This window comes from Oncorhynchus kisutch, unplaced genomic scaffold, assembly GCF_002021735.2.
Source record: "Oncorhynchus kisutch isolate 150728-3 unplaced genomic scaffold, Okis_V2 scaffold893, whole genome shotgun sequence".
NCBI lineage: Eukaryota > Metazoa > Chordata > Actinopteri > Salmoniformes > Salmonidae > Oncorhynchus > Oncorhynchus kisutch.
Genome location: NW_022262838.1, coordinates 13,591 through 39,275, shown reverse-complemented (window position 1 = coordinate 39,275; position 25,685 = coordinate 13,591). Strand labels below are relative to the sequence as shown.

The following is a 25,685-nucleotide window of genomic DNA, read 5'->3' as shown; positions in this document are numbered from 1 at the left end:
GATAATATAACAGACTGTCTGTAGTGATACTATAACAGACTGTCTGTAGTGATAATAGAACAGACTGTCTGTAGTGATAATATAACAGACTGTCTGTAGTGGTAATATAACAGACTGTCTGTTGTGATCATATAACAGACTGTCTGTAGTGATAATAGAACAGACTGTCTGTAGTGGTAATATAACAGACTGTCTGTAGTGATACTATAACAGACTGTCTGTAGTGATAATATAACAGACTGTCTGTAGTGATAATATAACAGACTGTCTGTAGTGATAATAGAACAGACTGTCTGTAGTGATAATATAACAGACTGTCTGTAGTGGTAATATAACAGACTGTCTGTTGTGATCATATAACAGACTGTCTGTAGTGATAATAGAACAGACTGTCTGTAGTGGTAATATAACAGACTGTCTGTAGTGATAATATAACAGACTGTCTGTTGTGATCATATAACAGACTGTCTGTAGTGATAATATAACAGACTGTCTGTAGTGGTAATATAACAGACTGTCTGTAGTGATAATATAAAAGACTGTCTGTAGTGATAATATAAAAGACTGTCTGTAGTGATAATATAAAAGACTGTCTGTAGTGATAATATAACAGACTGTCTGTAGTGATAATAGAACAGACTGTCTGTAGTGATAATATAACAGACTGTCTGTAGTGATAATATAACAGACTGTCTGTAGTGGTAATATAACAGGTTGTCTATAGTGATACTATAACAGACTGTCTGTAGTGATCATATAACAGACTGTCTGCGGTGATAATATAACAGACTGTCTGTAGTGATACTATAACAGACTGTCTGTAGTGATACTATAACAGACTGTCTGTAGTGATACTATAACAGACTGTCTGTAGTGATAATATAACAGACTGTCTGTAGTGATAATATAACAGACTGTCTGTAGTGATAATATAACAGACTGTCTGTAGTGATAATAGAACAGACTGTCTGTAGTGATAATAGAACAGACTGTCTGTAGTGATCATATAACAGACTGTCTGTAGTGATAATATAACAGACTGTCTGTAGTGATAATAGAACAGACTGTCTGTAGTGATAATAGAACAGACTGTCTGTAGTGGTAATATAACAGACTGTCTGTTGTGATCATATAACAGACTGTCTGTAGTGATAATATAACAGACTGTCTGTAGTGATAATAGAACAGACTGTCTGTAGTGATAATATAACAGACTGTCTGTAGTGATAATAGAACAGACTGTCTGTAGTGATAATAGAACAGACTGTCTGTAGTGATAATATAACAGACTGTCTGTAGTGATAATATAACAGACTGTCTGTAGTGATAATAGAACAGACTGTCTGTAGTGATAATAGAACAGACTGTCTGTAGTGGTAATAGAACAGACTGTCTGTAGTGATAATAGAACAGACTGTCTGTAGTGATAATAGAACAGACTGTCTGTAGTGATAATATAACAGACTGTCTGTTGTGATAATATAACAGACTGTCTATGGTGACAGTTAGTGACAGTTTGTCTTTCTGCTGTTGTGTGATTCCAGGGTCCTCAGGGAATCAGAGGCTCCACTGGAATGATGGGGCCCAAAGGTGGACTGGTAAGAGTCACTCTTTGAAGTTAACTGTATTTCATCCTCTCTGTCATCTTAATGCTAATTTACCCCTGGTACAGGGAGCACGAGGACATGATGGAGATCCAGGTCCCCAGGGTGTTGAAGGAGCCACTGTAAGTATTCTCCCATAATCCCCTTCTCCTGTTCATTATGATTTCACTAATGTTAGACCTCTGGAAAGGTGAGTGTTTCAGGAATACAGCACTGTTCACATGTGTTGTGTTCTCAATGAAGGACCTGATTAAACATCTGTAAAAAGGTTTTGTCTTACAATATGTTGATGCTGTCTCTTGTTAGGGTGACCAAGGTCAGAGGGGCGTGATGGGCGAGTTTGGTCCTAAAGGTGATGAGGTGGGTTTCAGAGTAAAAAATACACCTACCATGGTTTCACATGGACAAATTGATTCTTGTCTTTAGTCACTGTCTGGGGTGGTGGTGATGGTGTAATGCTGATGCCCTGATTGGTTCCTTATCCTATTGTGTTGTAATCTAGGGATCTCAAGGTGGAAGAGGAATCACAGGTCTTCCTGGGCCCAAGGGAAAGGGTGTAAGTATTACTGTGACTATTGTATCACAGCATTAACAATCAGTCTTGGCGGTGCAAAATGTAAGCATATCCAGTCTGTTGTGTATTCATAGACTCTTAGAATCATTTAAGCCACAGAACCATTCATAGAACCATAGAACCTTCTTGGAATATTAACACTTGTCATGGAATAATTGTCGTGGTTCTTTTTTCATGTCTAGGGTTTGTCAGGAGTGGATGGCCGTGAAGGTATTCCTGGATTGCCAGGTGGAAAGGTATGGACAGGATCTACTGTAAGATGTTTAGATGCATCGTTCTAGTTTTGCTGTGCCCTCTCATAGGTCTACAGTGATTCTTTTCTGCAGCGATTTCTATTGGCTTGGCAATGGAGATCACAGCATTCTGAAAAGTCTACTATAAAATGGGATTCATACTGTTTGAACGGAGGAATCAGCAGGAGTTGTCAAATCAAGTTAGGATTATAACTGTGATGTCAAAAATGCATCTTAACTCACATGACTCTCTTTCTCCACAGGGCACCATTGGCAAGGCTGGGTCCCCAGGGGAGGTGGGGCTTCAGGGACTTCCTGTAAGTATGACCTTTGACCTCACACTAACAGGTGTTCTGATTGGTTGCGCCTGTGTAATCCTCCTCAGCCTCCCAGATTCTAATCCTGATGTGAAATAACATAATAATAATAACAGGAGATAATTGTTTCTGATTGACAACCACCATTGTGTTGGTTCTTTTGCTTTACAAACATTTGAGATTTTCCTGTTTTCAACAACATCTTTGAAATGGATAATACATGGATGAGTGGTTTGGTCAGATGTATTCTAGGTATTTACATGATAATTATTGTTACTGTAGATTGATTTTGATTGACAATGTTGTGTTTCCTCTCTAGGGATTACCTGGTTCTCCTGGCTCTAAAGGAACTGGTGGAGAGAAGGTAGGCATCATAGAGATCCTATTAAAATAGTATTCTAATTCCTAATTCACCCACAATGCACCACTTACATCAATTCATCTACAGCCAATGGGCATTAATTACTCTGTGCCATAAACTCAACCCTTTTGACAAATAGAGCTAATCTATGTCACTGAGGAGCTGCAGCTGGATAAGAGCATGGGTACTGACCTACAGTGAGGGGAAAATACTTATTTCCCTCATTAAAATGCAAATCAATTTATAACATTTTTGACATGTGTTTTTCTGGATTTTTTTGTTGTTATTCTGTCTCTCACTGTTCAAATAAACCTACCATTACAATTATAGACGGATCATTTCTTTGTCAGTGGGGAAATGTACAAAATCAGCAGGGGATCAAATACTTTTTCCCCTCACTGTAACTGTTCTGACACTGACCTGACTGTCCTGACACTGACCTGACTGTCCTGACACTGACCTGACTGTCCTGACACTGACCTGACTGTCCTGACACTGTCCTGACACTGACCTGACCTGACCTGACTGTCCTGACACTGACCTGACTGTCCTGACACTGACCTGACCTGACACTGACCTGACCTGACTGTCTTGACACTGACCTGACCTGACTGTCCTGACACTGACCTGACCTGCCTGTTCGGACACTGACCTGACCTGACTGTCCTGACACTGACCTGACTGTCCTGACACTGACCTGACTGTTCTGACACTGACCTGAAGGTCCTGACACTGACCTGACTGTCCTGACACTGACCTGACTGTCCTGACACTGACCTGACTGTCCTGACACTGACCTGACTGTCCTGACACTGACCTGACTGTTCTGACACTGACCTGACCTGACTGTCCTGACACTGACACTGACCTGACATGACTGTTCTGACAATGACCAGACCTGACTGTCCTGACACTGACCTGACTGTCTTGACACTGACCTGACCTGACTGTCTTGACATTGACACTGACCTGACTGTCCTGACACTGACCTGACTGTCCTGACACTGACCTGACCTGACTGTCCTGACACTGACCTGACCTGACTGTCCTGACACTGACCTGACTGTCCTGACACTGACCTGACTGTCTTGACACAGACCTGACTGTCCTGACACTGTCCTGACACTGACCTGACTGTCCTGACATTGACCTGACTGTCCTGACACTGACACTGACTGTCCTGACACTGACACTGACCTGACTGTCCTGACACTGACCTGACCTGACCTGACTGTCCTGACACTGACCTGACCTGACTGTCCTGACACAGACCTGACTGTCCTGACACTGACCTGACTGTCCTGACATTGACCTGACTGTCCTGACACTGACACTGACTGTCCTGACACTGACACTGACCTGACTGTCCTGACACTGACCTGACCTGACCTGACTGTCCTGACACTGACCTGACCTGACTTTTCTGACACTGACCTGACTGTCCTGACACTGACCTGACCTGACTGTTCTGACACTGACCTGACCTGACTGTCCTGACACTGACACTGACCTGACCTGACCTGACTGTTCTGACCCTGACCTGACTGTCCTGACACTGACCTGACTGTCTTGACACTGACCTGACCTGACCTGACTGTCCTGACACTGACCTGACTGTTCTGACACTGACCTGACTGTCCTGACACTGACACTGACCTGACTGTCCTGACACTGACCTGACTGTCCTGACACTGACCTGACTGTTCTGACATTGACCTCACTGTCCTGACACTGACCTGACTGTTCTGACACAGACCTGACTGTCCTGACACTGACCTGACCTGACTGTCCTGACACTGACCTGACTGTCCTGACACTGACACTGACGTGACTGTCCTGACACTGACCTGACTGTTCTGACATTGACCTGACTGTCCTGACACTGACCTGACTTTCCTGACACTGACCTGACTGTCCTGACACTGACCTGACTGTTCTGACATTGACCTGACTGTCCTGACACTGACACTGACGTGACTGTCCTGACACTGATCTGACTGTTCTGACATTGACCTGACTGTCCTGACACTGACCTGACTGTCCTGACACTGACCTGACTGTCCTGACACTGACCTGACTGTCCTGACACTGACCTGACTGTCCTGACACTGACCTGACTGTTCTGACACTGACCTGACTGTCCTGACACTGACCTGACTGTCCTGACACTGACCTGACTGTCCTGACACTGACCTGACTGTTCTGACATTGACCTGACTGTCCTGACACTGACCTGACCTGACTGTCCTGACACTGACCTGACCTGATATACTTCATCTCAGACACACATAACTAAGTTGTGGGAGGAAATGTGTTTGAAAAGATTCTACAATGGGGATGGAATCAGGGTGGTAGCTCCACCCCCTGCTCTCTGTAAGTTTCGGGCAAGTCTACAGGCCAAATGTCCAAAATCAGTGATGGAAAAATCTGCACATTGGACAAAGTTCCTTGTTAGTTGTGACATCCCAGTCTGTTGACAGACACTACGATACCATCCTATGGTACGTGTATCTGTCCACGAGAGATTATGACACTAAACTCTGTTTCTGTTGCTCTACTTCAGGGTAGCTCTGGAGAGGCAGGTCTTCTTGGAACAATAGGATCTGCTGGTAAAACAGTAAGTCCAAATCAAATTCAAGTTGATTTAAAATGCATTTCAAGTTGTCCATCCAGTAACAACCTGTTCACTGTGATGTCTCTGTGTAGGGAGAGCAAGGCAAAGTAGGAGGTCTAGGACCCATTGGACCAATTGGTGGACCGGTGAGTATCCTGTCATTTATTATATTTCCAAGCAGGCAAAGCTGTTTTTATGACGCCATCACAACCAGATTACAACTGGTAGTAATTGGGTTACAATGATGTCGGTGATGTCAATGCGAACAGTTTTAATGTCCTTTATCGTGCATTAATGTGTAATAAAACAAACCTCTTCTTCTCTCTTGTAATTCCCTTTGACACCTCTCTAGGGAGACAGCGGAGTACAAGGACCAGCCGGTCCACCGGGCAAACCAGGGGCCAGGGTGAGTTGTTGTTGTTGTCTGGTTGCTGTGTGATGCTGTGTGTCTTCGTGTCAGGTATAATATAAGGATTAATGAAAGGAAACATACTTTGTAACAACGACTCAATGATGACAGAGTTAGGCTGGAACACCAAGATGCTTCACAGAGAGAGAGAGAGAGAGAGAGAGAGAGAGAGAGAGAGGGGGGGGAGAGAGAGAGAGAGAGAGAGAGAGAGCAGGGACCTGGCTGTGGTTACAGAGAGGGGGGACCTGGCTGTGGTCACAGAGAGTGTGGACCTGGCTGTGGTTACAGAGAGTGGGGACCTGGCTGTGGTTACAGAGAGTGTGGACCTGGCTGTGGTTACAGAGAGTGTGGACCTGGCTGTGGTTACAGAGAGTGTGGACCTGGCTGTGGTTACAGAGAGTGTGGACCTGGCTGTGCTTACAGAGAGTGTGGACCTGGCTGTGGTTACAGAGAGTGTGGACCTGGCTGTGGTTACAGAGTGGGGACCTGGCTGTGGTTACAGAGAGTGGGGACCTGGCTGTGGTTACAGAGAGAGGGGACCTGGCTGTGATTACAGAGAGGGGGGACCTGGCTGTGGTTACAGAGAGTATGGACCTGGCTGTGGTCACAGAGAGTGTTGACCTAGCTGTGGTTACAGAGTGGGGACCTGGCTGTGGTTACAGAGAGTGGGGACCTGGCTGTGGTTACAGAGAGTGTGGACCTGGCTGTGCTTACAGAGAGTGTGGACCTGGCTGTGGTTACAGAGAGTGTGGACCTGGCTGTGATTACAGAGAGTGTGGACCTGGCTGTGGTTACCAGAGAGTGTGGACCTGGCTGTGGTTACAGAGTGGGGACCTGGCTGTGGTTACAGAGAGTGGGGACCTGGCTGTGGTTACAGAGAGAGGGGAACTGGCTGTGATTACAGAGAGGGCGGACCTGGCTGTGGTTACAGAGAGTATGGACCTGGCTGTGGTCACAGAGAGTGTTGACCTAGCTGTGGTTACAGAGTGGGGACCTGGCTGTGGTTACAGAGAGTGGGGACCTGGCTGTGGTCACAGAGAGTGGGGACCTGGCTGTGGTCACAGAGAGTGGGGACCTGGCTGTGGTTACAGAGAGTGTTGACCTGGCTGTGGTTACAGAGAGTTTGGACCTGGCTGTGGTTACAGAGAGTGTGGACCTGGCTGTGGTTACAGAGTGGGGACCTGGCTGTGGTTACAGAGAGTGGGGACCTGGCTGTGGTTACAGAGAGAGGGGACCTGGCTGTGATTACAGAGAGGGCGGACCTGGCTGTGGTTACAGAGAGTATGGACCTGGCTGTGGTCACAGAGAGTGTTGACCTAGCTGTGGTTACAGAGTGGGGACCTGGCTGTGGTTACAGAGAGTGGGGACCTGGCTGTGGTCACAGAGAGTGGGGACCTGGCTGTGGTTACAGAGAGTGTTGACCTGGCTGTGGTTACAGAGAGTTTGGACCTGGCTGTGGTTACAGAGAGTGTGGACCTGGCTGTGGTCACAGAGAGAGGGGACCTGGCTGTAGTTACAGAGAGAGGGGACCTGGCTGTGGTTACAGAGAGTGGGGACCTGGCTGTGGTCACAGAGAGTGTGGACCTGGCTGTGGTTACAGAGTGGGGACCTGGCTGTGGTTACAGAGAGTGGGGACCTGGCTGTGGTTACAGAGAGAGGGGACCTGGCTGTGATTACAGAGAGGGCGGACCTGGCTGTGGTTACAGAGAGTATGGACCTGGCTGTGGTCACAGAGAGTGTTGACCTAGCTGTGGTTACAGAGTGGGGACCTGGCTGTGGTTACAGAGAGTGGGGACCTGGCTGTGGTCACAGAGAGTGGGGACCTGGCTGTGGTTACAGAGAGTGTGGACCTGGCTGTGGTTACAGAGAGTGTGGACCTGGCTGTGGTTACAGAGTGGGGACCTGGCTGTGGTTACAGAGAGTGGGGACCTGGCTGTGGTTACAGAGAGAGGGGACCTGGCTGTGATTACAGAGAGGGGGGACCTGGCTGTGGTTACAGAGAGTATGGACCTGGCTGTGGTCACAGAGAGTGTTGACCTAGCTGTGGTTACAGAGTGGGGACCTGGCTGTGGTTACAGAGAGTGGGGACCTGGCTGTGGTTACAGAGAGTGTGGACCTGGCTGTGGTTACCAGAGAGTGTGGACCTGGCTGTGGTTACAGAGAGTGGGGACCTGGCTGTGGTCACAGAGAGTGTTGACCTAGCTGTGGTTACAGAGTGGGGACCTGGCTGTGGTTACAGAGTGGGGACCTGGCTGTGGTTACAGAGAGTGTGGACCTGGCTGTGGTTACAGAGAGAGGGGACCTGGCTGTGATTACAGAGAGGGCGGACCTGGCTGTGGTTACAGAGAGTATGGACCTGGCTGTGGTCACAGAGAGTGTTGACCTAGCTGTGGTTACAGAGTGGGGACCTGGCTGTGGTTACAGAGAGTGGGGACCTGGCTGTGGTCACAGAGAGTGGGGACCTGGCTGTGGTCACAGAGAGTGGGGACCTGGCTGTGGTTACAGAGAGTGTTGACCTGGCTGTGGTTACAGAGAGTTTGGACCTGGCTGTGGTTACAGAGAGTGTGGACCTGGCTGTGGTCACAGAGAGAGGGGACCTGGCTGTAGTTACAGAGAGAGGGGACCTGGCTGTGGTTACAGAGAGTGGGGACCTGGCTGTGGTCACAGAGAGTGTGGACCTGGCTGTGGTTACAGAGTGGGGACCTGGCTGTGGTTACAGAGAGTGGGGACCTGGCTGTGGTTACAGAGAGAGGGGACCTGGCTGTGATTACAGAGAGGGCGGACCTGGCTGTGGTTACAGAGAGTATGGACCTGGCTGTGGTCACAGAGAGTGTTGACCTAGCTGTGGTTACAGAGTGGGGACCTGGCTGTGGTTACAGAGAGTGGGGACCTGGCTGTGGTCACAGAGAGTGGGGACCTGGCTGTGGTTACAGAGAGTGTGGACCTGGCTGTGGTTACAGAGAGTGTGGACCTGGCTGTGGTTACAGAGTGGGGACCTGGCTGTGGTTACAGAGAGTGGGGACCTGGCTGTGGTTACAGAGAGAGGGGACCTGGCTGTGATTACAGAGAGGGGGGACCTGGCTGTGGTTACAGAGAGTATGGACCTGGCTGTGGTCACAGAGAGTGTTGACCTAGCTGTGGTTACAGAGTGGGGACCTGGCTGTGGTTACAGAGAGTGGGGACCTGGCTGTGGTTACAGAGAGTGTGGACCTGGCTGTGCTTACAGAGAGTGTGGACCTGGCTGTGGTTACAGAGAGTGTGGACCTGGCTGTGATTACAGAGAGTGTGGACCTGGCTGTGGTTACCAGAGAGTGTGGACCTGGCTGTGGTTACAGAGAGTGGGGACCTGGCTGTGGTTACAGAGAGAGGGGACCTGGCTGTGATTACAGAGAGGGCGGACCTGGCTGTGGTTACAGAGAGTATGGACCTGGCTGTGGTCACAGAGAGTGTTGACCTAGCTGTGGTTACAGAGTGGGGACCTGGCTGTGGTTACAGAGAGTGGGGACCTGGCTGTGGTCACAGAGAGTGGGGACCTGGCTGTGGTCACAGAGAGTGGGGACCTGGCTGTGGTTACAGAGAGTGTTGACCTGGCTGTGGTTACAGAGAGTTTGGACCTGGCTGTGGTTACAGAGAGTGTGGACCTGTAACCACAGCCAGGTCCCCACTGGCTGTGGTTACAGAGTGGGGACCTGGCTGTGGTTACAGAGAGTGGGGACCTGGCTGTGGTCACAGAGAGTGGGGACCTGGCTGTGGTCACAGAGAGTGGGGACCTGGCTGTGGTTACAGAGAGTGTTGACCTGGCTGTGGTTACAGAGAGTTTGGACCTGGCTGTGGTTACAGAGAGTGTGGACCTGGCTGTGGTTACAGAGTGGGGACCTGGCTGTGGTTACAGAGAGTGGGGACCTGGCTGTGGTTACAGAGAGAGGGGACCTGGCTGTGATTACAGAGAGGGCGGACCTGGCTGTGGTTACAGAGAGTATGGACCTGGCTGTGGTCACAGAGAGTGTTGACCTAGCTGTGGTTACAGAGTGGGGACCTGGCTGTGGTTACAGAGAGTGGGGACCTGGCTGTGGTCACAGAGAGTGGGGACCTGGCTGTGGTTACAGAGAGTGTTGACCTGGCTGTGGTTACAGAGAGTTTGGACCTGGCTGTGGTTACAGAGAGTGTGGACCTGGCTGTGGTCACAGAGAGAGGGGACCTGGCTGTAGTTACAGAGAGAGGGGACCTGGCTGTGGTTACAGAGAGTGGGGACCTGGCTGTGGTCACAGAGAGTGTGGACCTGGCTGTGGTTACAGAGTGGGGACCTGGCTGTGGTTACAGAGAGTGGGGACCTGGCTGTGGTTACAGAGAGAGGGGACCTGGCTGTGATTACAGAGAGGGCGGACCTGGCTGTGGTTACAGAGAGTATGGACCTGGCTGTGGTCACAGAGAGTGTTGACCTAGCTGTGGTTACAGAGTGGGGACCTGGCTGTGGTTACAGAGAGTGGGGACCTGGCTGTGGTCACAGAGAGTGGGGACCTGGCTGTGGTTACAGAGAGTGTGGACCTGGCTGTGGTTACAGAGAGTGTGGACCTGGCTGTGGTTACAGAGTGGGGACCTGGCTGTGGTTACAGAGAGTGGGGACCTGGCTGTGGTTACAGAGAGAGGGGACCTGGCTGTGATTACAGAGAGGGGGGACCTGGCTGTGGTTACAGAGAGTATGGACCTGGCTGTGGTCACAGAGAGTGTTGACCTAGCTGTGGTTACAGAGTGGGGACCTGGCTGTGGTTACAGAGAGTGGGGACCTGGCTGTGGTTACAGAGAGTGTGGACCTGGCTGTGCTTACAGAGAGTGTGGACCTGGCTGTGGTTACAGAGAGTGTGGACCTGGCTGTGGTTACAGAGAGAGGGGACCTGGCTGTGGTTACCAGAGAGTGTGGACCTGGCTGTGGTTACAGAGAGTGGGGACCTGGCTGTGGTCACAGAGAGTGTTGACCTAGCTGTGGTTACAGAGTGGGGACCTGGCTGTGGTTACAGAGTGGGGACCTGGCTGTGGTTACAGAGAGTGTGGACCTGGCTGTGGTTACAGAGTGGGGACCTGGCTGTGGTTACAGAGAGTGTGGACCTGGCTGTGGTTACAGAGAGAGGGGACCTGGCTGTGATTACAGAGAGGGCGGACCTGGCTGTGGTTACAGAGAGTATGGACCTGGCTGTGGTCACAGAGAGTGTTGACCTAGCTGTGGTTACAGAGTGGGGACCTGGCTGTGGTTACAGAGAGTGGGGACCTGGCTGTGGTCACAGAGAGTGGGGACCTGGCTGTGGTCACAGAGAGTGGGGACCTGGCTGTGGTTACAGAGAGTGTTGACCTGGCTGTGGTTACAGAGAGTTTGGACCTGGCTGTGGTTACAGAGAGTGTGGACCTGGCTGTGGTCACAGAGAGAGGGGACCTGGCTGTAGTTACAGAGAGAGGGGACCTGGCTGTGGTTACAGAGAGTGGGGACCTGGCTGTGGTCACAGAGAGTGTGGACCTGGCTGTGGTTACAGAGTGGGGACCTGGCTGTGGTTACAGAGAGTGGGGACCTGGCTGTGGTTACAGAGAGAGGGGACCTGGCTGTGATTACAGAGAGGGCGGACCTGGCTGTGGTTACAGAGAGTATGGACCTGGCTGTGGTCACAGAGAGTGTTGACCTAGCTGTGGTTACAGAGTGGGGACCTGGCTGTGGTTACAGAGAGTGGGGACCTGGCTGTGGTCACAGAGAGTGGGGACCTGGCTGTGGTTACAGAGAGTGTGGACCTGGCTGTGGTTACAGAGAGTGTGGACCTGGCTGTGGTTACAGAGTGGGGACCTGGCTGTGGTTACAGAGAGTGGGAACCTGGCTGTGGTTACAGAGAGAGGGGACCTGGCTGTGATTACAGAGAGGGGGGACCTGGCTGTGGTTACAGAGAGTATGGACCTGGCTGTGGTCACAGAGAGTGTTGACCTAGCTGTGGTTACAGAGTGGGGACCTGGCTGTGGTTACAGAGAGTGGGGACCTGGCTGTGGTTACAGAGAGTGTGGACCTGGCTGTGCTTACAGAGAGTGTGGACCTGGCTGTGGTTACAGAGAGTGTGGACCTGGCTGTGATTACAGAGAGTGTGGACCTGGCTGTGGTTACCAGAGAGTGTGGACCTGGCTGTGGTTACAGAGAGTGGGGACCTGGCTGTGGTTACAGAGAGAGGGGACCTGGCTGTGATTACAGAGAGGGCGGACCTGGCTGTGGTTACAGAGAGTATGGACCTGGCTGTGGTCACAGAGAGTGTTGACCTAGCTGTGGTTACAGAGTGGGGACCTGGCTGTGGTTACAGAGAGTGGGGACCTGGCTGTGGTCACAGAGAGTGGGGACCTGGCTGTGGTCACAGAGAGTGGGGACCTGGCTGTGGTTACAGAGAGTGTTGACCTGGCTGTGGTTACAGAGAGTTTGGACCTGGCTGTGGTTACAGAGAGTGTGGACCTGGCTGTGGTCACAGAGAGAGGGGACCTGGCTGTGGTTACAGAGAGAGGGGACCTGGCTGTGGTTACAGAGAGTGGGGACCTGGCTGTGGTCACAGAGAGAGGGGACCTGGCTGTGGTTACAGAGAGTGGGGACCTGGCTGTGGTCACAGAGAGTGGGGACCTGGCTGTGGTTACACAGAAATTCCCTAGAGAATAGTTCTGAACGGGATCTCAGGATCTCACACAGAGGCTATTTTCACAGTAAGGAGAGAATGAGGGCCAGGGCCAGCTGGCTGAAAGAGCCTTCTGCTCCTTTGGAATTCCTCACACACACGGTCAGCAATCAAAGTTGTGCCCAGCACAGAGAACAAAGAGACACACACACATAAACATGCAAAATAAACATTGCAGCCAGGTTTTTAGAAATTCTCTTTCTTTTGTGCACGTTTTGATATAGCCGTCTCATGAACAGTTAATTCACCAGTGTATGTTGCCCTAATGACTGAAGAGCTTGTGGTTAGTTTCTCCATACTCTGCTGTCTTATCTGAGGTTTCCACTACTTTCTGCTGTCGTGTTCTGTAGGTTTAGGTATTTACATACAGTATTCCATTCAGGAGAGGCTTGTATTCCTACAGTCATGCGTACATACATGTTACATATGGACTGTCCCAGGAATCTAACCCACCATCCTGGCACCGCAAGCACCTTGCTCTAAGGACATACAGTAGTGTGGTGTTGACCTCTGACCTCATTGTTGTCGCTCTACCTTTGTTTTGTAGGGACCTAAAGGAGATCTTGGTCTTCCTGGTGTTCCCGGACCCCCAGGCCTCCCCGGAGTGAAGGGAGAGAGGGTAAGATAAGAGGATGTTCTATTCTGACTGGTATTTATCCCCTCTGTAGAGACCTGCTGTCCGATGGGGAAACAAACACTGATATTATACAACTAAACTACTGATATTATACAACTAAACTACTGATATTATAAAACTAAACAAACTACTGGTATTATACAACTAAACTACTGATATTATACAACTAAACATACTGCTGGTATTATACAACTAAACTACTGATATTATACAACTAAACATACTGCTGATATTATACAACTAAACTACTGATATTATACAACTAAACTACTGATATTATACAACTAAACTACTGATATTATACAACTAAACTACTGATATTATACAACTAAACTACTGATATTATACAACTAAACAAACTACTGATATTATACAACTAAACAAACTACTGGTATTATACAACTAAACTACTGATATTATACAACTAAACTACTGATATTATACAACTAAACTACTGATATTATACAACTAAACATACTGCTGATATTATACAACTAAACTACTGATATTATACAACTAAACTACTGATATTATACAACTAAACTACTGATATTATACAACTAAACTGCTGATATTATACAACTAAACTACTGATATTATACAACTAAACTACTGATATTATACAACTAAACTACTGATATTATACAACTAAACATACTGCTGGTATTATACAACTAAACATACTACTGATATTATACAACTAAACATACTGCTGATATTATACAACTAAACTACTGATATTATACAACTAAACTACTGATATTATACAACTAAACTACTGATATTATACAACTAAACTACTACTCATTGGATTAAGGCTCCCTGGACCGTTTACGTTCTGGAGGCCTGATATTTGATGAAAAGATAGAGAAGAAGCTCAACTGAAGAGCACTGTGGCTTGTGTTTAGTCATTTCAGGTTCCACAGGCTTCTTATGACAATTTTCCATTTTCATGAAACCACCAGTTTTGATTGGACTTTCCACTGTTCTGTACAATCATGAAGACAGCAATTTAGCCTCAATTGCTAGCTAATAGAAAGTCAAATTCTTACCATATTCACCTGACAAGGACACACACTTTGTGAAATACATCCTTTTGACCCCCTCTAGTGTTACAAGTTCAATCATGCATTTATAAGACTAGTCTTGCTGTTGCTTTCCATAGTAGTATAACTAGTGTTGTTGTCTAACTGTATAAATCTACTGTATAACTTTACATAGTAGTATAACTAGTGTTGTTGTCTAACTGTATATATGTACTGTATAACTTTACATAGTAGTATAACTAGTGTTGTTGTCTAACTGTATAAATCTACTGTATAACTTTACATAGTAGTATAACTAGTGTTGTTGTCTAACTGTATAAATCTACTGTATAACTTTACATAGTAGTATAACTAGTGTTGTTGTCTAACTGTATAAATCTACTGTATAACTTTACATAGTAGTATAACTAGTGTTGTTGTCTAACTGTATAAATCTACTGTATAACTTTACATAGTATTATAACTAGTGTTGTTGTCTAACTGTATAAATCTACTGTATAACTTTACATAGTAGTATAACTAGTGTTGTTGTCTAACTGTATATATGTACTGTATAACTTTACATAGTAGTATAACTAGTGTTGTTGTCTAACTGTATAAATCTACTGTATAACTTTACATAGTAGTATAACTAGTGTTGTTGTCTAACTGTATAAATCTACTGTATAACTTTACATAGTAGTATAACTAGTGTTGTTGTCTAACTGTATAAATCTACTGTATAACTTTACATAGTAGTATAACTAGTGTTGTTGTCTAACTGTATAAATCTACTGTATAACTTTACATAGTAGTATAACTAGTGTTGTTGTCTAACTGTATAAATCTACTGTATAACTTTACATAGTAGTATAACTAGTGTTGTTGTCTAACTGTATAAATCTACTGTATAACTTTACATAGTAGTATAACTAGTGTTGTTGTCTAACTGTATAAATGTACTGTATAACTTTACATAGTAGTATAACTAGTGTTGTTGTCTAACTGTATAAATCTACTGTATAACTTTACATAGTAGTATAACTAGTGTTGTTGTCTAACTGTATAAATCTACTGTATAACTTTACATAGTAGTATAACTAGTGTTGTTGTCTAACTGTATATATGTACTGTATAACTTTACATAGTAGTATAACTAGTGTTGTTGTCTAACTGTATAAATCTACTGTATAACTTTACATAGTAGTATAACTAGTGTTGTTGTCTAACTGTATAAATCTACTGTATAACTTTACATAGTAGTATAACTAGTGTTGTTGTCTAACTGTATATATGTACTGTATAACTTTACATAGTAGTATAACTAGTGTTGTTGTCTAACTGTATATATGTACTGTATAACTTTACATAGTAGTATAACTAGTGTTGTTGTCTAACTGTATATATGTACTGTATAACTTTACATAGTAGTATAATTGTTTAACTGTACTGTAGTTTAAAGATTTTCAATAGTGAACTGGTTTCTCCTCAACTTCAGGGAGAAGCTGGTGAGGGAGGACCTAAAGGGGAGCAGGTAAGAAATCCATCTTTTAAAATGTCTGTTTATCTCTCACAACAATATCTGGCTGCATCTGAAGGGCAATGTGATACTCCAGCAGCAGAGTGTGGATGGGCCCTTTCCAGTTTCACGTTTTATTAGTCATATGTGCAGGAAACACATGGTAGACACTGTCCGACCAAATGTTTACTGGCAGGTTCCTTCTGGACAACGCAACATCAATAAGAAATAATAAAAGATAAGAATACCATCATAAAATAAATGGTACAGTAGATTTATAGTCCAACATAGTAGAATAACAATTTATAGTCCAATATTTACACAGGTTTTGGTGGGCAAGTGGTTAAATTGTGCATTATTTAGCAATCACAATAAGAATCTGGTAGCAGCTGTTGAGATGTGTGTGTAGCATGAATGTATATGTGTGTGTGTGTGTGTGTGTTTCTAACTTACCCTTGGCATTTGTTATATCCAAAAGAGTGATTTTACCCCCAAATAATTTATATTGGTTTGTTGTGTTTGTTTGTGTGTGTGTGTGTGTGTGTGTGTGTGTGTGTGTGTGTGTGTGTGTGTGTGTGTGTGTGTGTGTGTGTGTGTGTGTGTGTGTGTGTGTGTGTGTGTGTGTGTGTGTGTTTGTAGGGGGGACAAGGTTCTGAGGGAACCTCTGGAGACAAAGGAGATGTTGTAAGTTATCACTCAAGCAAGGATTCATTGCATCCAACCCAACCTCACATTGGAGCCTTTTAAACAACATGTTTTAACTCCACCTGTACTAATCCTCTGTGTTTCTCTCATTTGTATAATAGGGTGACCAAGGGGAAGCTGGACCCAAAGGAGTGGTGAGTTCTGTACTCTTCTAGAAGCAGTTCCATGTCTCAAACCAGGAATATAACGTTGAGACAGTTTATCTGCACCCATAGAGTGTTAGTAGTAGTGCTAAGTGGTTAACCAACATTTAGGGTTTTTTTCAACATTAAAAAAAAAATGAACTAATTGACTGATGTTGTTTCAATTATTTGAATTCCATTTCGTTCGAGCTCCATGTGCAGTTTCTGTAGAGATAAATCAGAGCCTGAAGTGTATTTGGAAACAGGCTCAGCTAATGAATGAAGCCTGAAGTGTATTTGGAAACAGGCTCAGCTAATGAATGGAGCCTGAAGTGTATTTGGAAACAGGCTCAGCTAATGAATGGAGCCTGAAGTGTATTTGGAAACAGGCTCAGCTAATGAATGGAGCCTGAAGTGTATTTGGAAACAGGCTCAGCTAATGAATGGAGCCTGAAGTGTATTTGGAAACAGGCTCAGCTAATGAATGAAGCCTGAAGTATATTTGGAAACAGGCTCAGCTAATGAATGAAGCCTGAACTGTATTTGGAAACAGGCTCAGCTAATGAATGGAGCCTGAAGTGTATTTGGAAACAGGCTCAGCTAATGAATGGAGCCTGAAGTGTATTTGGAAACAGGCTCAGCTAATGAATGAAGCCTGAACTGTATTTGGAAACAGGCTCAGCTAATGAATGAAGCCTGAAGTGTATTTGGAAACAGGCTCAGCTAATGAATGAAGCCTGAAGTGTATTTGGAAACAGGCTCAGCTAATGAATGAAGCCTGAAGTGTATTTGGAAACAGGCTCAGCTAATGAATGAAGCCTGAAGTGTATTTGGAAACAGGCTCAGCTAATGAATGAAGCCTGAAGTGTATTTGGAAACAGGCTCAGCTAATGAATGAAGCCTGAAGTGTATTTGGAAACAGGCTCAGCTAATGAATGAAGCCTGAAGTGTATTTGGAAACAGGCTCAGCTAATGCAGGTTTTGAGCAGAGTAAGACAGCTTAAGGAGGTCGGGCCACAGGACGAGATCTCCAAGGTCATCCATTTCAGGCCTGTAACATCAGGGGTTTCTGTCATCCAAAACGAGATGAGATCTCTGCAATACGATCTTCCGGGTTTTTCTTGTTCCTGATAAAAGCAGATATTAGTTTATTCCATGGCTTGCTCACCAGCACCCCCGGAACTCAGAAGTCTTCATTGAGCATGCTCAGTACCACCCATGTAATGTTGTTCTGATCCAGTTGTCTCTCCCATCTCTGTCTCCAGGTTGGAAACCCAGGAGAGCCTGGTAACAGAGGGCCAGAGGGTAGCAGAGGGCAGCCTGGCATCGAGGGCCCAGCTGGTACTTCTGGACCCCGTGGCATGCAGGGCAACAGGGGCGCACCAGGAATCAGGGGGTCACAGGGACCGGCGGTAGGTACCCCCAAACCACCTCCACCCAAAACTTTGAAGACTATACACCTGAACTTACTTACTTACATACTTACTTACATACTTACTTACTAATTAACTTACGTGCTTACTTATATACCTACAAACTCACTTACATAGTACTTACTTACTTACTTACTTATTTACATACATATCTACTTACTTACATACTTTCATACCTACTTACATACTTAGTTACTAACCTACATACTTACTAACTTATTTACATACATACCTACCTACATACTTAGTTACTAACCTACATACTTACTAACAAATGTACTAACTTACTGCTGGGCCTTTCCCTCCTGGACCTTAGGCCATGGACAACAGTTTTCCAGTGTGTCCAGCATAACACAACTAGGGCTTACATAATGCATTTCAGAAGCTAAATCTATGTTTATTAAAGCTGTTGTCTCATCAGAAACCTTTTGTTGTGTTATCCTTCAGGGTAAAGAACCAAGCGATCAACACATCAGACAAGTCTGCATGAGAGTTATGCAAGGTAAGAATATTGCACACTGTCATTCCTTCAGTGTCTTTAAAATCAATGTATCCCACTCTACCTTTAAGTATAAACACTCTGTAATATCCCCAACCTCATTGTTTATACTATAGACCAGGGGTAGTCAAGTCTGGCCCTATGAGGTCCGGAGCCTGCTGCTTTTCTTTCCTACCTAATAATGAATTGCACACAGCCAGTGTCCCAGGTCTAAATCAATCCCGGATTAGAGGGGAACAATGAAGAAATGCAGTAGAACTGGCTTCGAGGTCCAGAGTTGAGTTTGGGGGATATAGCCTATCTGGCTTGGCAGTTTGAAGAGAGTGAAGCAGAAAAAACCCATCATAAATACGCTTCAACCTTTGTTAGTTTGATGGATAACAGACTCCTGAACCCCAGAAAGGCTGAAGTGGCAGCCTGTTTTTTTTGTCTCTCTCCCTGGGCCCTCTTACAGTATCCCACCCCCTCCTCCCACTACCACTACTCTCCTCCTAAACTCATTACTTTTTTATACCCAAATGTGTTGAAAAATGTATTTCACCTCCAAAGGACCTGCACTTTTGCTAAAAGCAGAAAAGCAAAGACTGGAATTTGGAGTGTAAAATACCAAGCCAAAAGCCTTAGGACTTTTATGTTGAACTCTTGGCACCATAAATACACATATATATTTTTCAGTTTCTTAAGGATCGTACCCTTTTTTTAAATGTTCGCCTCAAATGACCCAAATCTAACTGCCTGTAGCTCAGGACCTGAAGCAAGGATATGCATATTCTTGATAACATTTGAAAGGTAACACTTTGAAGTGTGTGGAAATGTGAAATTAATGTAGGAGAATATAACACATTAGATCTGGTAAAAGATAATATAATTAAAAAAACATGCATTTTCTATTTATTTTTGTGTTCCATCATCTTTGAAATGCAAGAAAAAGCCCATACATTAAGGTAGGATCCTAGGTGTAATTTAGATTCTGTCCACAAGATGGCAGCAGTGTGTGTGCAAAGTTTCAGTCTGATCCAGAGAACAATTACCTCACTACACAATATTTTGCATCAAGTCTGCCAGGAGTTTGCCCAAATGTGCCGAATTGGTCAATTTATAACTATAGACATAACTATAGAGATCATGATGGATCTAGATGGCCAAGCAGGGTGGGTGGGTGTGGGTGTGGAGCCAGAGACAGCAGTGGGGTCAAACTATAGAACCCAGTTCCTAAATTTAAATATTTAAAAAATGACACTACATTTTATCTCTGGGACCCTCAGGAGGACAAATCAGAGCAAGATTACTGAATGTAAGTACATTATTTACCTTCAGAGGTGAATGTATCAAACCACTTGCCGTGATAAAAGTGTGTTGTTGTGCACTATCCTCAAACAATAGCATGGTATGTTTTGTGTGTAATAGCTACTGTAAATTGGACACTGCAGTTAGTTAACAATAATTTAAGCTTTCTGCCCGTATAAGACATGTCTTTGTCCCGGAAAGTTGGCTGTTGTATACAATGTTTTCTAGTCACATTATCACATATTGAGCAACAACTGTCACGGTTTAGGGACACCAATCCCGTGGAGTTTAATGTTTTCCAATAAGTATTTTCACTCTGCTCAATTTACTGAGGCAGACTTGAATGTGTAAGAATAAGGAGGACTACAATTTTTATAACATTTATAAAAAGGCCTTCATTAAAGTTCCATTTTCATCTCAATATCAAATCATTTCTGGGAAAACAATTGAGTACCTTATTGTGATTTTTTAAAATTGAAATGGTCAAAAATAAACAAAAATAGCTATTTAGCAAAGAGACATTTCTCAAGCAATAATTTTGCTAACACTGTCTGGGAGTGGTCTAAGTGGGGAGGGTAAAACTGAAAACTAGCTGTTATGGCAAAGAGGTTTGGAACTCTCTCTCTTATTGGTGTATTAACTGATTTACCACCTGGTAATGTCACCAGGCAGGCCAAAACTCCATCCCACCAAAAGAGGCAGAAATCTTAGGCGGTCTTTTCAAACAGCCCCTCTACTAAAAGGGAATTATTCAAATTTTCACAATTTCACAGTATTATTCCAACATTAAAGTGTGGAAATATATATAAAACAAAGGAAAATCACATTTTGGACTGCACTGGGCCTTTAATACATTTGATTGATGAATTGTTTGCTCATCATTCCCTTTCCTCTTGCTCCAACAGAGCAGCTAGCCCAGTTGGCTGCCAGTCTAAGGAGGCCGGAGTCTGGAGCAGCGGGCCTGCCTGGTAAGCCAGGGCCTCCTGGTCCTGCCGGACCCCCAGGGGACAGTGGCTTCCCTGGGCAGGCTGGCGCAAGAGGACTGCCTGGACTCAAAGGACCTCCAGGACTCCTAGGACTCAAAGGACCCAAAGGTGGGGAGAGGATTTGTAATGTTACTGTTATTTGAAAATGTGAAAGCAAAATTCAGCTCATGTACCCAAAGTCGTTTTAGAATAACCCTTGTAATTAACATGCTGTGTGGCGCAGGTGAATTGGGCGACAGAGGAGACCGAGGTCCCACGGTGCGAGGGGCCAAGGGCCAGCCAGGACCTCCCGGTCTACCAGGTGAGTGACATCGACCTTGATCGCCATGGAGAAGCGAACCATCAGTAGCTTACTTTTTCTTTATGTTCTAATCCTAGTCTTGGTCTTGGTTGTAGATATTCTAGTCTTGGTCTTGGTTGTAGATATTCTAGTCTTGGTCTTGGTTGTAGATATTCTAGTCTTGGTCTTGGAGGTTGTAGATTTTCTGGTCTTGGTTGTAGATATTCTAGTATTGGTCTTGGTTGTAGATATTCTTGGTCTTGGTTGTAGATATTCTAGTCTTGGTCTTGGTTGTAGATATTGTAGTCTTGGTCTTGGTTGTAGATATTCTAGTCTTGGTCTTGGTTGTAGATATTCAAATCTTGGTCTTGGAGGTTGTAGATTTTCTAGTCTTGGTCTTGGTTTTAGATATTCTAGTCTTGGTTGTAGATATTTTAGTCTTGGTCTTGGAGGTTGTAGATTGTCTAGTCTTGGTTGAACAAGGACAGTTGAACAAGGAAGGAGTTTGCTAACATACTGTATTCCATTTGGTTTTGTGTTTGGCCGCAACCGTTCGTTATCATTAGCAAAAGGTCTGAGAACATAAGTGTCTGTTTTAGGTCTAAACTGATTTCTAAAAATAATCAAGTGGCCATGTAGACTTTATACAATATTTAGTAGGAATAGCTAAGTAATTTCAGTTAGAATATTGTAGCTAAAAAGTCGCAGTAATCCTTTTAAAAAGTAGCTGTTTGATGTTTCACCGTAACATTTTGGAATGTTCATTCAAGTCATTCGACTGTAATTGTTACTCTGGTAACATGTTTGCCACAAACAGAAGCCTTATTGATCTCGCCTTTGGGACGTAGTGTCTCTAGAATGTTCTAGTCTTGAGTCTTTGAGGTTCTAGTCTTGAGTCTTTGAGGTTCTGGATGTTCTACTTTTGTGTAAGATGGTTTAGCTAACTCTTCTCTAACTCTAACTCCACAGGTGAGCCCGGAAAGCCTGGTTACGGCCAGGAGGGACGTGACGGCGAGAGAGGACCTCCAGGTGTTCCTGGCCAGGCTGGTGTACCTGGGCCTCCTGGTAATGCTGGTCCCAACGGCTACTGCGACCCATCGTCCTGCAACCTCAGACCGGGGGACATTGACACCAGCATCAAGGGCCCGGAGGGAACTAGAAACTAGAGCCACCACCCAGTGGAGGCTGGTGTCACTTTAAATCTGAGGACTGGATCTAATGGCTGTAATGGAATGAATGGAAAAGTTTCAAACACCTTGGATTCTGTTCCATTTATTCCATTAGAGCCATCACTATGACCCATCCCCCCTTCACCAGCTTCCACTGCCCAACACCCAGAAAGGGGTAGAGACAGAGACAGAGACTAAGATGGCAGATGGACAGCTCCCCCATCCCAACCCTGGGAGCACACAACATCCTCACAGCCTCTCTACTCTGAAGGCTGTTGCTGTAAAGTGGTCCATTCTAACGTATCTGCAGTGTTTTGTGAGAGTGTTCTGTGCTAGCCAGATCTCTATCGGATATGAAGGAGTCTTCCACTTCCACAAATGCGAAACAAAACTAAGTATTTTGTTGCAAAACAATAATAATCCTGAACCTGTTTGGACGTGTAACAGTTTTTTACATGATGGATTCTCTTTTTCTTTTGTTGTTTTCAGAGATGGGGCTCTATTTTAAGATATTCATGTTTTGAAGACTATATTTGTTTTTATTCCACCGTCCCTGTAAACCTAGATGTCCTTAATAACCACCAGACAATCACCTGTCCTTAATAACCACCAGACAATCACCTGTCCTTAATAACCACCAGACAATAACCTGTCCTTAATAACCACCAGACAATCACCTGTCCTTAATAACCACCAGACAATCTCCTGTCCTTAATAACCACCAGACAATCACCTGTCCTTAATAACCACCAGACAATAACCTGTCCTTAATAACCACCAGACAATCACCTGTCCTTAATAACCATCAGACAATAACCTGTCCTTAATAACCACCAGACAATAACCTGTCCTTAATAACCACCAGACAACACCTGTCCTTAATAACCACCAGACAATAACCTGTCCTTAATAACCACCAGACAATTCACCTGTCCTTAATAACCACCAAACAAGCACCTGTCCTTAATAACCACCAGACAAACCACCTGTCCTTAATAACCACCAGACAAGCTCCTGTCCTTAATAACCACCAGACAAGCACCTGTCCTTAATAACCACCAGACATTCTCCTGTCCTTATTAACCACCAGACAAATACCTGTCCTTAATAACCACCAGACAAATGACCTGTCCTTAATAACCACCAGACAATAACCTGTCCTTAATAACCACCAGACAATTCACCTGTCCTTAATAACCACCAAACAAGCACCTGTCCTTAATAACCACCAGACAAACCACCTGTCCTTAATAACCACCAGACAATCTCCTGTCCTTAATAACCACCAGACAATTCACCTGTCCTTAATAACCACCAGACAAGCACCTGTCCTTAATAACCACCAGACAAACCACCTGTCCTTAATAACCACCAGACAAGCTCCTGTCCTTAATAACCACCAGACAAGCACCTGTCCTTAATAACCACCAGACATTCACCTGTCCTTATTAACCACCTGGCTGTATTTTGTATGTTCCCTTTCCTCCTCTCCTCTCACTGAAACAGCTGTATACTGTAACCAACATGTTGATTTCAGCAGCGGCTCCATCCACATCAAATCACGCTAAATCCTCCCCAATAAAGTAAAACCATAAAGCAATACCAGGATTGCCTTTAGCCCAAAGTGTATTTTTTTCTATTTGTAATGTACTGCATCATGTTCTATATTGAAGTATCATATACCAAAGATAAGACCTGGTGAAAAACAGGGATATCAGTTTGTACAGAAAGTACCTGGGGTATTTCCAGCCCCCCTGCTTTCCTCCCAGAAATCTAAATAAAGAGATAGAAGATAGGACTGACACCAAGCCACACTGACTGACGGACCTTCCATATGCGCTGTACATCTCTGTAAATTGTTTTCAATTGTGGTTAATTATATTTCCTACAAAAAAATAACTATCCTAATGATTGAATGTGAGGTTTGTTCTCATTGTACAGTGTGAGGAGGATTCTGAGAGATGATTATTTTGAAAATAAATGGAATATTCCCTTCACAGTATTCTGTTCACTGTTGAGTACCATGTCACCACCCATAGAAATGATGTCACTAGAACGGCAATTCCAATGCGATTCTATTTCTATGTGAAATACTCTCAGGGTTTGGAGAGATGGAGAAAAGTAAGTCAGTTGTTTCTATTTTATTATATGATGATGATGATGATACTATTTGAGGGTGACATCACACATCTATGAGGAGGATCTAGAAATTTCAAATAAATTCTCATGTTTTTTTTCCGGTGACTTTTTCACTCCAAATAAAGCAATGCAGTGTTCAGTTTTAAAATATATTTCCAACTTTTTAAACATTGTACTCAAATGTACTGCGGGAATACTCAGAATAAGCAATATCTTCTCAGAAAACATAACCTCGATGAAGTGAATATAAAAAAAGATATCTTAAAAAGCTCTTGAAACAGTTTATTGACATAAATAATAGACAATCTGGTATTCAAAACACAGTTTCATATAATCCAAACATGTGACAGTTAATTAAGGAATTTACCACGCATAGAAACATTCAGTCAATTCTACCTTTCTAGAAATATGTGATGACAATATCATCCAAATCACCAATTATACTTTTGTCCGTCTCTTTATCGATAATGCATAAGGAGCACCAAGAAAGCAGATATTCTCATTTAGAAACTTCACATCAGCAAGATATCGTATTGTATTCACATTTCGATAGTGACACACCAATGTGTAATCTGAGTAGGTCATTACAAAGCAAATAAAACACATGAAATGTAAGAAATGATTGTTGTACAGATTTAAGGCAGGTATCGGTAATCAGAGTGTAAAATCAACAGTGTTTTCATAGAATGCTGTAAAGTCAAAAGATTTGTTGGAAAAACATTACCCTTCATACATATTCATCTTGCTGTACAACCTCCATTATATGGTCAAACAGTATAGGCTTTCATAAATGATCAACAAAAGATGACAAGCTTGGCACCAACTCAACAGGCCTTATAGTTAACACCATTTTCTATCCATTACGTTTAGCATTTTAGTCTTGAGGTAAATCTAAACCGTTAGCTTTAAAGTAGCAGTGTAGTAGGATAGTGGTAAGGCTAGAGTGTAACATCACGCTGACTAAACTAGTGTGTGTACAGTATAGCCGTATGCCTCAGATGAGGTAGACCATCCAATTAAAATAACAATTATCACTCTCAAACACAAATAACAAAGTACATAAATGACCAAGATAATGAGATAAAAACA

At 44.4% G+C, this 25,685-nt stretch overlaps 1 protein-coding gene across 2 annotated transcripts in view; it reads left to right on the top strand.

Annotated features, from left to right (window-relative positions):
- LOC109876242 (collagen alpha-1(IX) chain) overlaps positions 1 to 24,459 on the top strand; it is a 48,894-nt gene extending 24,435 nt beyond the window's left edge. For both annotated transcript variants that reach the window (XM_031816910.1, XM_031816911.1), the window contains 19 exons: positions 1,545 to 1,598; positions 1,673 to 1,726; positions 1,911 to 1,964; positions 2,107 to 2,160; positions 2,361 to 2,414; positions 2,675 to 2,728; positions 3,048 to 3,092; positions 5,653 to 5,706; positions 5,796 to 5,849; positions 6,056 to 6,109; positions 13,343 to 13,414; positions 15,956 to 15,991; positions 16,616 to 16,660; positions 16,783 to 16,815; positions 18,069 to 18,215; positions 18,684 to 18,738; positions 20,928 to 21,116; positions 21,232 to 21,309; positions 22,258 to 24,459. In XM_031816910.1, the coding sequence (XP_031672770.1) occupies positions 1,545 to 1,598; positions 1,673 to 1,726; positions 1,911 to 1,964; positions 2,107 to 2,160; positions 2,361 to 2,414; positions 2,675 to 2,728; positions 3,048 to 3,092; positions 5,653 to 5,706; positions 5,796 to 5,849; positions 6,056 to 6,109; positions 13,343 to 13,414; positions 15,956 to 15,991; positions 16,616 to 16,660; positions 16,783 to 16,815; positions 18,069 to 18,215; positions 18,684 to 18,738; positions 20,928 to 21,116; positions 21,232 to 21,309; positions 22,258 to 22,454 (1,383 nt within the window). In that variant the 3' untranslated portion in view covers positions 22,455 to 24,459. The remainder of the gene's footprint in view (positions 1 to 1,544; positions 1,599 to 1,672; positions 1,727 to 1,910; positions 1,965 to 2,106; positions 2,161 to 2,360; positions 2,415 to 2,674; positions 2,729 to 3,047; positions 3,093 to 5,652; positions 5,707 to 5,795; positions 5,850 to 6,055; positions 6,110 to 13,342; positions 13,415 to 15,955; positions 15,992 to 16,615; positions 16,661 to 16,782; positions 16,816 to 18,068; positions 18,216 to 18,683; positions 18,739 to 20,927; positions 21,117 to 21,231; positions 21,310 to 22,257) is intronic.
- The last annotated feature ends 1,226 nt before the right edge of the window (positions 24,460 to 25,685 follow it).